This window comes from Bicyclus anynana, chromosome 12 (assembly GCF_947172395.1).
Source record: "Bicyclus anynana chromosome 12, ilBicAnyn1.1, whole genome shotgun sequence".
Taxonomy (NCBI): domain Eukaryota; kingdom Metazoa; phylum Arthropoda; class Insecta; order Lepidoptera; family Nymphalidae; genus Bicyclus; species Bicyclus anynana.
In genome coordinates, this window is record NC_069094.1 from 4,535,454 (window position 1) to 4,548,212 (window position 12,759).

General features: G+C 33.9%; 2 protein-coding genes across 2 annotated transcripts; one reads left to right on the top strand and one right to left on the bottom strand.

The window, feature by feature from the left end:
• Window positions 1-649: 649 nt before the first annotated feature.
• LOC112048494 (uncharacterized) lies at window positions 650-6,675 on the top strand. Its single transcript, XM_024086023.2, has 4 exons — window positions 650-1,123; window positions 2,208-2,374; window positions 4,471-5,576; window positions 5,867-6,675. The coding sequence occupies exons 1-4, from the start codon at window positions 963-965 to the stop codon at window positions 6,254-6,256; spliced, it is 1,824 nt and encodes a 607-aa protein (XP_023941791.1). The 5' UTR covers window positions 650-962; the 3' UTR covers window positions 6,257-6,675.
• LOC112048495 (uncharacterized) lies at window positions 6,570-12,497 on the bottom strand. The gene is made up of 5 exons (XM_024086025.2): window positions 11,840-12,497; window positions 10,409-10,531; window positions 8,023-8,169; window positions 7,180-7,401; window positions 6,570-6,931 (listed from the first exon to the last, which is right to left on the bottom strand). Exons 1-5 carry the CDS (start codon window positions 12,305-12,307, stop codon window positions 6,656-6,658), a joined length of 1,236 nt encoding a protein of 411 aa, XP_023941793.1. The 5' UTR covers window positions 12,308-12,497; the 3' UTR covers window positions 6,570-6,655.
• Between the last annotated feature and the right edge of the window lie 262 nt (window positions 12,498-12,759).

Below are 12,759 nucleotides of genomic sequence, written 5' to 3' on the forward strand. Positions count from 1 at the left end.
TATATTTAGTTGAGTGAAAAAAAACATGTCATTCCCGACGGGTGGCAGGTGTCATAATTACAATTTTATTATTATTATTATTATTATATTAATTTACGTAGATGTTATTAGTGCTAAATTTTGAAATATAAATTATAAAAACAGTTTGTATATGTGGATATCAAGAAAACGTATGACGAATGTTTTTTTATGGGTTTTTACCGGCTTGTAAAGACTCATTCTGGCTCATCTTTATTCTGCGTTAATACCTATCTACCAGCAGATATATTTAAGTTTGCACTTTCTAAAAGCAGAATCACCAGAAACACCAAATAAAAAAATACGTCAAAAAACAATCGGATGGACACAGAAGTTTCACATGAGTAAATTATTCCTCTAAATGGCGCTTACGTGCTTCATTATATATGCTATAGCATTTTAAAAACAACGTAGGTGAGAATGAGACAAGCATATTTTTACTCCTAAGGTTCATATTTTCATCGCACTTGTTTAACTAAAAATGTATAATTTTTAGATACACAAGTGCGAAACTTAGGGCCGTTCCGCCATAATCTTTTTTCATTGACCCAAATCTGTGGAAAACTCTTTGACTCTGCTGTGCACAAACTAATAGATACCTGCTGTGTCAAATGTCAATGTCAATAAAGAGGAATAGAGAAAATATTATCTATGAAAATACAAAACATCCAAGTACTTAGTTTAGTACAATTTATTATTATTTGCTTCATTTCGTATGAATATTACTATTTTAATTAATTAGCTCATTTGGCATAACTGCGATATGAAGTTCTAAAACCCACAAGAGTTATCTTAGGTCACTGAGAGCGTATGCTAAATTAGGTGTTGTTTTTCCCGTTTTTTTCATTATCTTGTATGTGTAGAGTAGACGTATCACGTACTTGTTCATTTATAGAAGATACTGTAACTGTACTTTTATACGTAAAGTTGCTCTGTTAATTGCAATGTACAAGAACGTAGAACTTCGGAAACTCCCCGCAGATGCACTGTGCAATGTTGTTAACATTTTGGAAATCAACAATGATTGGAAAAAAGTTATGTCTATCATACCAAAAAGCTTACAAAGTGAAGAGTTTGAACCGAAATACAATAATGAGCAAATGCGGTGAGTAATGAGTAACACGCAAAGCCTTTTTCAATAATTCTATAAACAAGTTTCTATGTAGGTACGTAAAACTTTATTTAATCATTGCAATCAGTCTAATTTTAACAGTTTTTGAGATTTATAGCTTAGTCAGACTTAGCTCACTACTTCAATGATATTTTTCATAATGACAAACAATTAAAAAAAATTAATGAATAAGCTCTAAGGCACTCACACTGGAGTGTACTGTGTATTACCAGTGGCATGCACAAAGTTAATAACTATATGCACTATACATACTATAAGAGCCGTGATAGCCCAGTGGATATGACCTCTGCCTCCGATTTCGGAGGGTGTGAGTTCGAATCTGGTCCGGGGCATGCACCTCCAACTTTTCAGTTGTGTGCATTTTAAGAAATTAAATATCATGTGTCTCAGTCGGTGAAGGAAAACATCGTGAGGAAACCTGCATACCAGAGAATTTCTTAATTCTCTGCGTGTGTGAAGTCTGCTAATCCGCATTGGGCCAGCGTGGTGGACTATTGGCCTAACCCCTCTCATTCTGAGAGGAGACTCGAGCTCAGCAGTGAGCCGTATATGGGCTGATAACGACGACAACTATAAATACAGATTATACTAAACAGTCTTGAGTTCATTTCTACATCTATGAAGTATCTACACACAACTGTGTTATACCATGGACTCCAAGCTTAATTAATTTTTATTTTGAGCTTGTACCACTGTCACCATTTTACCATCTGACTGCAAGACTGGAAATATTTCCAACTCTATTTCAAGGAAATCCCCAGAACTTGTACAAAGCTATTTGTTTCTTTGTTTTTATATGCATGGCTATGGTATGCAACTCTCCGGAAGTCAGTGTTTGCTAATTATTACTGCCTAGTCTTTAAGAAGACAGTGCTCAGGTCAAGCATGTTTCACTTTAGGCCACATCTACATTCACCATCAGGTGAGATTGTGGTCAAGCACTAGCAGTCAAAAATTTTAGTTTTTACATAAAAGGAACACAGATTAATGCTGTATTGAAAATTGCTAATGGTTGTTATATCTCATATCTGATTACATTATATTGCTGTACTTACAGAATGATAGAGGAACATGCTAAAGCAACCAATCAGAAATGCACTGAGATCCTAATGGACGAGTGGAGTACATCAGGCAGAGTCAGACCCACTCTCAGCACATTGAAGGAAATATTAATCAAAGCTCAAATTTTCAGAGCTGCAGATGAAATTGCTAGAATATTGAATGGTATGTATATTTTAAAAACATTTTCTGAATCATATTATGTTTGTGTCATCTTGTTTGTATTGGTTTGTATGCAGTATGTTTGGCTTAGCCAAAACAAAACTGGTTATTTTGTTGACAATCCTTAAGTATTATTGATTTCATGAATTTAAGAACAAGTTAGTTATAATTATTATTAGGTGTGAAATTACTAGTGATTAATACCCTCATTTTCAATTTGTTTGTTGGTAAACAGTACACATTAAGTAGGGCTGTAATATAGATAGTCAATTAATATTGTGTTAAAAATAAATTCACACACACAGTTGGGCTAGAGAAGGTGGACATAGGTAGAATTGTTCTGTATACAGTACTAGCCGACGCCCGCGACTTCGTCCGCGTGAAAATCGATGTCAACTTTCAACCCCTATTTCACATTATATTTTGCAAGTTTTATAACTTATACCTAATAAATAGTCCACTTATCATTTTACATTTACAAATGTACCTAGAAAAATTAAGGACTTTCCGTACAAACTCTCTACCCCTACTTCACCCATTTCTGATTTTGTTTTCGCGACAAAAAGTATCTTATTATCCTTCTACGTATTATGGTCTCAAATCGTCTTAGTATCATTTGAATTCATTCTGCAGTTTCAGCGTGATGCCCGGTCAAAAAAAAGGCAAACAGACAGACAAAAAATAGAAAATAGGCTTTAGTATCGATCTCCTACATCTACCCTACTCCTACCCTACCCGTACCCATCCTACCCCTACCCTACCCGTACCCTACCCTACCCGTAATCTTCCCTTTCCCTACCCCTAGGATAGGGGTAGGCCCTACCCCTACCCTACCCCTAACCTAGGCATACACTCCCCTACCCTGCCCTACCCCACCCTACCCCTACCCTACCTATACCCTACCCTACCCTACCCTATACCTTCCCTACCTTACCCCTACTCTTAGCAAAATCGGTCCAGTCCTATGAGCGTGGTGCGATGACAAAGGAAAATAGAGACTTCTATGCTAAAATTATAATCTTTGGATCTACTGGACCGATTTGAAAGTTTGTTTTACCAATAGAAAGCTACGTTATTTGCGAGTGTCATAGGCTATGTTTGATTCCCATATTCACACAGGAACGGGAACTACGTAATTGAAAGCGCGGGGCGTCATGTAGCGGAATTTCTGCGTCTTTTAGAAATTTTGTATTATCTCCGAAACTATTTAACTAATTAACATACTATAAAGGGCAAATATTATCTCCATAATATCCTTGTGATTATTAAATAATTTATTTTGATAAGGATTTAAGTTAAGTAGCATAAATAATGACGCAAACCTAAGTATATACAATTTATAATTTTTAAAACACAAAAGGTACTATATCTGCTAATATATAGAAGATAGATATATGGTGTCGCGGACTTTTTTGTAGAACTTTTAAAGATACATAAAGCCTCCATACATTAATTTCAATTTTACACAATGGTTAAGGCAGCGCATGCGAATAAGTCTGCATAAGAGGATTTTCGGTCCGACCTGTATGACAAAAACTGTGTCAACTCGGCGAATATATATCATACTAATATAAAATATAGCCTATAGCACTCCCCGATAATGTAGCATTCTACTGGTGAAAGAATTTTTGAAATCGGACCAGTAGTTCCGAAGATTACCCCATTTAAAAAATGTGACAAACTTACAAACTTTACCTCTTTATAATATTAGTATAGATACAGTAAACAACACCCTCCAATCTATCATTATAATGTTATGTATAATCATATCTATCTATGTGCAAAGGCATAAATTCACTCCTTTTTTTCTTTTTTTTTATTCTTTACAAGTTAGGCGTTGACTACAGTCTCACCTGATGGTAAGTGATGATGCAATCTAAGATTGAACCGGGCTAATTTGTTAGGAGTAAGATATAAGTCCACACCCCTTTTGATTTTGAATTTTGAATTTGACAATTATGACAACCTAAACTGGCCTTGCTGGGGATGGTACCAAGGACTCCTGTCTTGTAAATCCGCCGCGCGTGCCACTGTACAACAGAGGTCGTCACTCATGCTGAAGTTGATTGTTATTTATTTTCTTTTTTGATCTTCCATAGAATCTTTGCCAGTTCGTCCCAACTATGGTCCAGCTGTACCTGTTCCTATCAATGTAACAGAAATCCTCAATGAAGTGAGCGCAGAACAAAGACTAAATGATATGACCACAGCTGTGAAAAATTCAGATCCACTGTGCAATGGATCTACAAGGCAGATGAAATCAGTAAGTGACATGATCAAATTCCCCAGAAGCAGTAAAGAGATCACCGCAGAGACTCAGCAACGGTCGTTTGGCAACAAAACAACAGTTGAAATGAAATCTGCAAGTGACCTTATGGAGTTTCCAAAAGACGAGTATACTCAAGAATCAATGAATTTACCCGACTTTGAGGCTATGCTCAGAAATGCAAGAAACAGTCAACAATCTACAACATCCACCTCTACAATAGAATCATCTGACACAAGTTCAAAATTGACTAACTTACAGAGTAATGCAAATGTTGCCACACATTATCCTGAAGCGTATCAGACCTCCTTTCCGAATATCAACATTACTACAGGCATAGACAGTGCTATACTTCAAGATACTAATTTGATTCATTTTGACTATGGTGCATTAGAATATATTACAGGAAACTTTTCTGATTTACTAATCAACAATCCCATTGATGGCTTAAAAGGCAGAATAGGTAGCGGAGGTTTCGGAGATGTGTTTGTGGGTAAAGACTCAAACTATGGAATGCTAGCTGTCAAAAAGGCGCACAGCCACTTAGCAATACACCGCAGACCTGAGATTGCAATGAGAATATTTAATGCAGAAGTGAAATATTTATCACAGTTCCGACATAATAATATAGTTCCAATATGGGGTTACTCAATGAACGGACCGGCTCCTTGCATTGTTTGTGAATATATTGATGGAGGATCTTTACAACAAAACATTGAGGCCAAAATTATTGCAGATGAAATTCAAAGAATCAATATAATGATAGGTACAGCTGAAGGTTTGAAATATTTACATACCAGTGACAAACCTTTACAAAGTAAAGGCAGTTCAATTTTAGATGTGGTCGGTGAAACAGATTCCCAAAACTCTACAAAGCATTTTGTTCATGGTGATGTTAAAACTGCCAATATACTATTGACAAGAGATTGTATACCAAAGGTAATATACTAATTTATTTAATAAAACTAACACGAAATCTCCCTAATTGCCTCTTATCAGCTATGACTATTTAGACTATGGACCTCTTCATTCAGCATTATACTTGCATGTATAATCTTTGTAAGCCAGATCCCTTGTGAAGGAACGCTGAACTCGCTCTATTCTATCTGTGTGAGTTTTATAGTGCGGGTTTGAAGCTGAGGCAGCGTGTTCTAGAATACTACGAATTCGATAAAATATGTGCATGCAATGTTAGAATTCTATTAATTTGCTTTTACTATTTGTTTCAGCTGTGTGACTTTGGTTTGGCTAAACAATATGATTCAACATTTGTTACAACATACCCAATGGGGACCTCAGCATACATGGCACCAGAGGGCATACATGGCACTATCACACAAAAGATTGATATTTTCAGTTTTGGAATTGTAATTTTGGAATTACTGACCGGATTGAAACCAATTGTCGAAAATGATGGAGAAATAATTAATATAAAGCATTATGTTGAAGAGAATTCAGTGAATGACGATCTAACTCCATTACTGGATAACATTGTTAATATTTGGGTTAAAGCTGACCACATTTATAATTTGGCCAAAATGTGTTTGGAACATAACAGAAAAAGTAGGCCATCTATTGTTGAGGTTTGTGATATTTTGTATAAAATTAAAAATGAATAATAGAAATTATACTTAATTTAAAATGAACAAATATATCCAACTATTAAAAACAAAAAAAAAACTGTGATTGCAAAACATTATTTAAGGATCTATTGACAATATATTATTCCATATACATATGTATATATTTTTTTATAATACATGTTACTGTTAAAATTTTATTTTAGTAGGTATTCATTTTATTTTTTCTATACTAAACTTGAAAACTTTATCATATCATCCAAAGATTTGGCTTTATAAAAATTAGCAACAAGAAGTTTTTTTTAAATGAATATATTTCCAATTATTATTAAGGATTCGCAAAAAAAAACCGTGATTTCGAAACATTTTATTTAAGGATCTAATACTGTGATTAAGTGACAATATATTATTATTAAATACATTTATTTTCAATATACATTAAAATTTCACTTTAGTAAGTATTAGTTTTATTTTTTCTATCCTAAACTTAAAAACTTTATCATCCAAAAATTTGGCTTTATCTAAATTTGCAACAAGAAGTTTTTTATCACTTTCTTTATTTAAACAAATAAGAATTATAATAAGACTCTGAATGGTATCAGCATGCTGTTCTACTTTGCAGGTGTAAAGAACTTTTAATAGGACAGAGATCATTTTGTAGTCAGTAGAAAGTTGCCAGACGCACCAGCATTGTACAACCCATTCATCAAGACACTGGAAACAAACAAATTATTGTGATTTTTTTGGGAGTCAAAGTTATATCTATATTATAATAAAACTGCAGCAGAATGCGAATATTGGTCATATTTAAAAACATATGGCAAATCTTCTTTAAAAAAAGACTATTGAAGACAAAACCATCCCTTCTCCCATACAGTCTGGCAAAAAACCATCCCTTCTGTTACAGTCTGGCAAAAACAACTATAAAGCTAGCGTAGAGTACTAATAAAATCAAATCTTACCGCTAGGACAAACATTAATAACTCCTTGGCAACTACTTCATTTGTACACAGCTCCAAAGAATCGTACATAATCTCCTTGAAAGTGTTACTTCTGACACAGTTCAGTCCATGTGCAGTTAAAAGAAATCTCAAAAATTTGAAGCATTGAGTTTTCCTGTGTATGTTTGACTCAATGGCTATCTCGTTTAGGAGCCCAGAATACATATCGTCCAGTTTCTCTTGCTGAAATATGAATAATAATTCATCATCATCATTATTAACCCATATTCTGCTCATTGCTGATCTCGATTGCTGATTGGCAGACTTCACACACATAGAGAATTAAGAAAATTCTCTGGTATGCAGGTTTCCTCACGAGTTTTTCCTTTACCGTTTGTTGACATGTGATATTTAAATTCTTAAAATGCACACAACTGAAAAGTTGGAGGTGCATGCCCTGGACCAGATTCGAACCCACACCCTCCAGAATCTGAGGCAGAGGTTGTTGGGTTGTTAATGATGATGATGAGCAATAAGTTACAATCAAATCAATATCAACCAATGTTCACATAATGTTAATAATGTTCAATGTTCAATATGTTAGCTATAATTTTTTTTAAACAATTACCCCTGATTACAAGTATCACCTGATGGTAAGTGATGATGTCATCTAAGATGGAAGCACACTAACTCGTACCGGAATACTAAGTCGTTGCTGATAGGGTGGTAACCAGTTACAACAGAAGCCTCCCACCTCCCAAATATTGTTTTGGTGTTCCAAAACATTTCCATAATAAATTATTCTCCACAGTGTTGGTCAACATGAAGAGCCCAAGTACTATATTTGTGGTTTAAAAATCTTACCTTGACGTCTTTAGGAAATATTCTACACAATTCTATAAGACATTCATGGGTGGATAATGTGATCTTGAAATCCTTTTCCGAAAATGTTCTTTTCAAGCTTCTGTAAAGTACTTCATAATAATTTCCACCATCGAAGTCCTTTTGTTTCTGTTGGTAAATGTGAAGGAGGTAATCAGTGGGCTCTTCATTATTACTCTCATACTACAAAAATTAAGCTTACAACTTATGCAAAGCTTCCAAGTTCTTGATGTATTTCAAAAACTTCTTTTTAACTAACTTAAAACATTTATATGTATAGCTACTAGAATAAGTTAGCTTAACTTTCCTAATATACTCATATTCTTTTCCAATAAGAAAAAAAATTCAAAAACAGGAGGTTCACAATTGTAAAACATGTATTTTATGCTATCTAATCATTGACCCCTTATAATAAAAGGACGCACAATCATGTAAAAAATTTCACTTAAAAATTAGGAAAATGTAGTCCAATACTCAATAAAATCCCAAATTCAGAGCAAATTCAACCATAAGGATTGAGTCTAAGGTTGAATTTGCAAATGCAACTACTTGAATTAGTGCCAAGAAGTTGTGTTTGGCACTCTTTTGGTGAAGATGTTTTTTGGTTGCTGATTGTGCATCCACTTTTTAATAGGAGATTGATGCTTATAGCTTATGCAATGCTTTTAAGTTCTTGATGTATTTCAAAAACTCCTTTTTAACCAACTTAAAACATTTATATAGCTATTAGAATTAAGTTTCATATTATACTCGTAATCTCTCTCAATAAGATGAAAATTCAAAAAACAGTAGATTCACAATTCAACATGTATTTTATGCTATTTAATGATTGGTTTAATAGGAAACATGATTGTCTATAGTTTTAATTTATATGTCTACTAGCGGATGCACGCGACTTCGTCCGCGTGAAACTCGATGTAAACTTTCAACTACCGCTACCCTACCCCTACCCTACCCCTACCCCTACCCTACCACTACCCTACCCCTACCCCTACCCCTACCCCGTTTTCTAATTATTATTAATATGAACTTTATACAATAACAATAAAGCTCAAATTGACTACGTTTTAGTTACAAATCATTTGTATGGGAAAAAGAAAAGGGCTATTTTAGGGTTTTTGGCAAAAAATTAAAGTTTATAATTAACAAATAAAAAATAGGGGTTGATCGTAGAGGGGTGAAAAATTGAAAGTATTATGAGATTTTTTATTGTAAGTCATCAAAAAATAAAAAAAAAATTTACCAAAAAAAATTATAGTTTTTAATTAACAAATAAAATATAAGGGTTGATCGTAGAGGGGTGAAAATTTAGGGTTGTATGTATTTTTGTATGCTGTGTCATAAAAAAATAAAAACAAAAAATTTTGCCTAAAAAATAAAAAAAAAAATTTAGGGGTGGACTACCCTTAACATTTTGGGGGGATGAAAAATAGATGTTGGCCGATTCTCCACCCTGGCCGACAATCACGCTAAGGATCACAAAAATCGATCGAGCCGTTTCGGAGGAGTTCAAGTTCGAACACCGCGACACGAGAATTTTATATATTAGATAGATTCAATTTATAGTCGAATTTTAAAACAGAAAAAAAAATTACTAATTTTAATTTAATTTTAGAAGTGAACATCGCAAAAGAGAAGGTGAGTTTTTTAAATACTGCAAAGTCTTAAAAAATTAAATACGCTTTATTATGATTGTAAATCAGATAATTAGGACTAGGAAAACTAATGAATGTAAACTTATAGACAGTAGGTCAAAATCTCTATGGTAAAAGAACCACACAACTTCGATCCTTTAACTAATGAACAAGATACCAAACCCAATGAGAAACACAATAACTATCAAAAGCGTAAAATCTAAAATAAAAGGCTTCATCTTTTCAAAAAGCCACAAATGTATGTTTTACTAATATTTTATTTTTGTTTTAAGACAAAAAGTAGCCTATGTGTTAATTCAGGGTAAAATCTATCTTTGTTTTAAAAGTGAATTACCATCAGAGTAGAATTTTAAAACAGAAAAAAAAAATAATACAGCTTCAAATGTTACTTTGCAGCTTTGGTAACCCAGCAAACATTTTGTGTTAAAAAAAATGTATTTTTCTTTAAGATACATACTTTTATTAAGTCAATTATTTAACCAGATAAACTTTCATATGGGGGTATACCTGGGTTCCCTAGGCCGCCATTGTATGGGCCTGTGGGCATTCCCATTTTAGCCAAATTGGTCCAGTACTTGTGGTGTTCAAGAATAACGAACATCCAAACATTCATCAAACATATTAGGATTACTTACTATCAAAATTCATCTACTAATGATTGGTATTAATATTCAGATTACAGACAATCACAAGACCTAATAAAACAAACATACCATATTCTGCAATGCCATCATAGAACCCAACAATCCTTTTCTTTTATTAGAAGTTATGTAGTCATCAATTAGCAAAAGCAAAATTGGGAATATTTTTTGGGGTTTCAGTTCAACTTTGTACTCCTGCAAAAAAAAAATCAGAGTTATTGGAACTTAATAATAAAATCTATAGCAAGTTCAAGCATAAAGTAATTAATGTGCTGGCCTATCTGTATGTTCGTTGGAATTTAGTACCCTTTTTAGGGAAACAGAGGGTTTTTCTGTGCAATTATGGATGAGTTATAAAGATGAGAAACTACCATAAATATATAATGAAGATGGCACTCTAGACATCTGTTGAGCATGTCATCATCCTGGGGAGTCCCTCAGGCATATTGTGTCCAGGTGTTTTGATTTTGCTAACTGAATACTTGCATAGACATAATCAAGAAGCCAAGATAATCCACCAACCCCTTGCTCTTCAGTATGGCCTTATTGATTCTGAGATGCCTTACTATACCTATGACTCAGTGTCAGTTCTTGAAAATAGCAGTGCATTGCTCTACTGGGACTGAAAGATTATCACTGACAGTATATTGTTGACAGTCTACAATTGATCAGTGTGTCATGCAATAATTCTCAATATTACTATTCCACATGACGTTAATCTAGTTAAAGCTGAAATGGAAAAGTATCAAAATACTTGGACCTTGCTCACAAGATTACAATAATATTTGACTTAAATGTCTTTTATTGCATATACTTTGGAGAGTGTGCACAGGAACTTTACGATCTAGTTCCTCCGTCCCCATTTTACCACAGAACAGTGAGACGCCGTGAAAAATGGCATCCTTTTGTTGTCAACGTGCAATCAACCCGCACGAAACCTTTTGCGTCAACGTTCCTAATAAGAACTGCCAAAATGTGGAATGCCCTTCCGGCGTCTGTGTTTCCTGACACGTATAATTTGTGCACCTTCAAGGCAAGAGTGAATAGGCATCTTCTAGGCAAGCGCGCTTCATCTTAGACCTCATCATTGCTTTCCATCAGGCTTGATTGTGGTCAAGCGTAAGCCTATACTACATAAAAAAAAAAAAAAAACTTAAATGTTATTGTTCTGATAGTTGTTTCAGTTAATGATCAGTGAAAAGCTTTGACCAACACCTTAAGAAGCTTTCGTTTAGATGCTAGATCAAGGGTCAGATACAGAAGGCAGTAATTCTGGAGACCACATACATTGTGAGGAAGTTCCTCACTCTGGAGCCCTGAACACTGGTTACTTGAACACTCAAATGTACCGCAGCAGGAGGGTTGATTGATGAGGGAGGGTTAAATTTGAATAGTGTTTTGTATTTGAAGAAATGAGTGAAATTCATCAAATCTATTGGACTTGATGTCAATAAGTCAATATATCAGAGTATGTACAACAAAACCAAACATCTATGTACTTACGTTTAAGTGTGTTATTAGCATGCAGAATATATCAACAAGGGCTGGATATTTCTTAAAATCCTGTGATGTTAATTTACTGTTGCACACTTGTAATATATTATCAAATATTTCTTGTACATTAAAAGCACTTTTCCTGCGTAGCACCATTTCCAGAGGCACATTGCCCAACACTTCAAAATAAAAGTTCAATTTTCTCGCATATTCATAATGTTTATCATTATTCCACGGAAAGTTGTATTTCAGTTCTTTGTATAAAATATACAACGACGATATTACAGTCGAAGCGTCTTTATTGCCTACCAATGTTAGATCTTTGAGATATTTTATAACTCGTTCAAAATTCTCATCTAAATTTTTATTACGAATATCAATCTCGACGTGACTTTTTGTTTTCTCGTTATAGTTTTTTGATAATTTTGGTATCATACAGCGATTTATGCTGTCTAATAATTTTGCAGTGTACTTCATTGTTAAATTTTTTGATATTTTACACTGCTAATTCCAAGTACTTATCAATAAAATTAAAAATCAATATTCATCACCAGTCCCAACCCAAACCTTTGCTTCATGGTTCACCGTTCATGCTTGTTTTGGATTTTTTTTATTTTGTTTTTTTTTCTTTTGATTTCATTTGATATTGATCACAGACGACCAGACGACAAATGAAGATTGATGAAGATCACAAACGATCTTTGACATAGATAATACATATCATTGACTAACGAAATCGGTAGATTTGGACCTAAAATCGGTAGACGACTAAAAAAATAGGGTTCAATTAAAATTCGAATTCCGAAATCCGAAGCCATAATTTTATCTAATTAGTCTGAACTCTGGCACTTCACAAGTTCACACTTACTCTTACTTAATTTTGTGTAGCCATCTTGGATATTATGTGTGTCCTAATGTTTAATTTAAAT

Coding starts and splice junctions, on each gene's coding strand:
- LOC112048494 (XM_024086023.2), top strand. CDS start 963: ATGTACAAGAACGTAGAACTTCGGAAACTCCCCGCAGATGCACTGTGC. Junction 1,124..2,207: donor TACAATAATGAGCAAATGCG/GTGAGTAATGAG, acceptor CTGTACTTACAG/AATGATAGAGGAACATGCTA. Junction 5,577..5,866: donor CAAGAGATTGTATACCAAAG/GTAATATACTAA, acceptor TATTTGTTTCAG/CTGTGTGACTTTGGTTTGGC.
- LOC112048495 (XM_024086025.2), bottom strand. CDS start 12,307: ATGAAGTACACTGCAAAATTATTAGACAGCATAAATCGCTGTATGATA. Junction 10,532..11,839: donor TGCTAATAACACACTTAAAC/GTAAGTACATAG, acceptor TTTTTTTTGCAG/GAGTACAAAGTTGAACTGAA. Junction 7,402..8,022: donor TATTTCCTAAAGACGTCAAG/GTAAGATTTTTA, acceptor TTCATATTTCAG/CAAGAGAAACTGGACGATAT.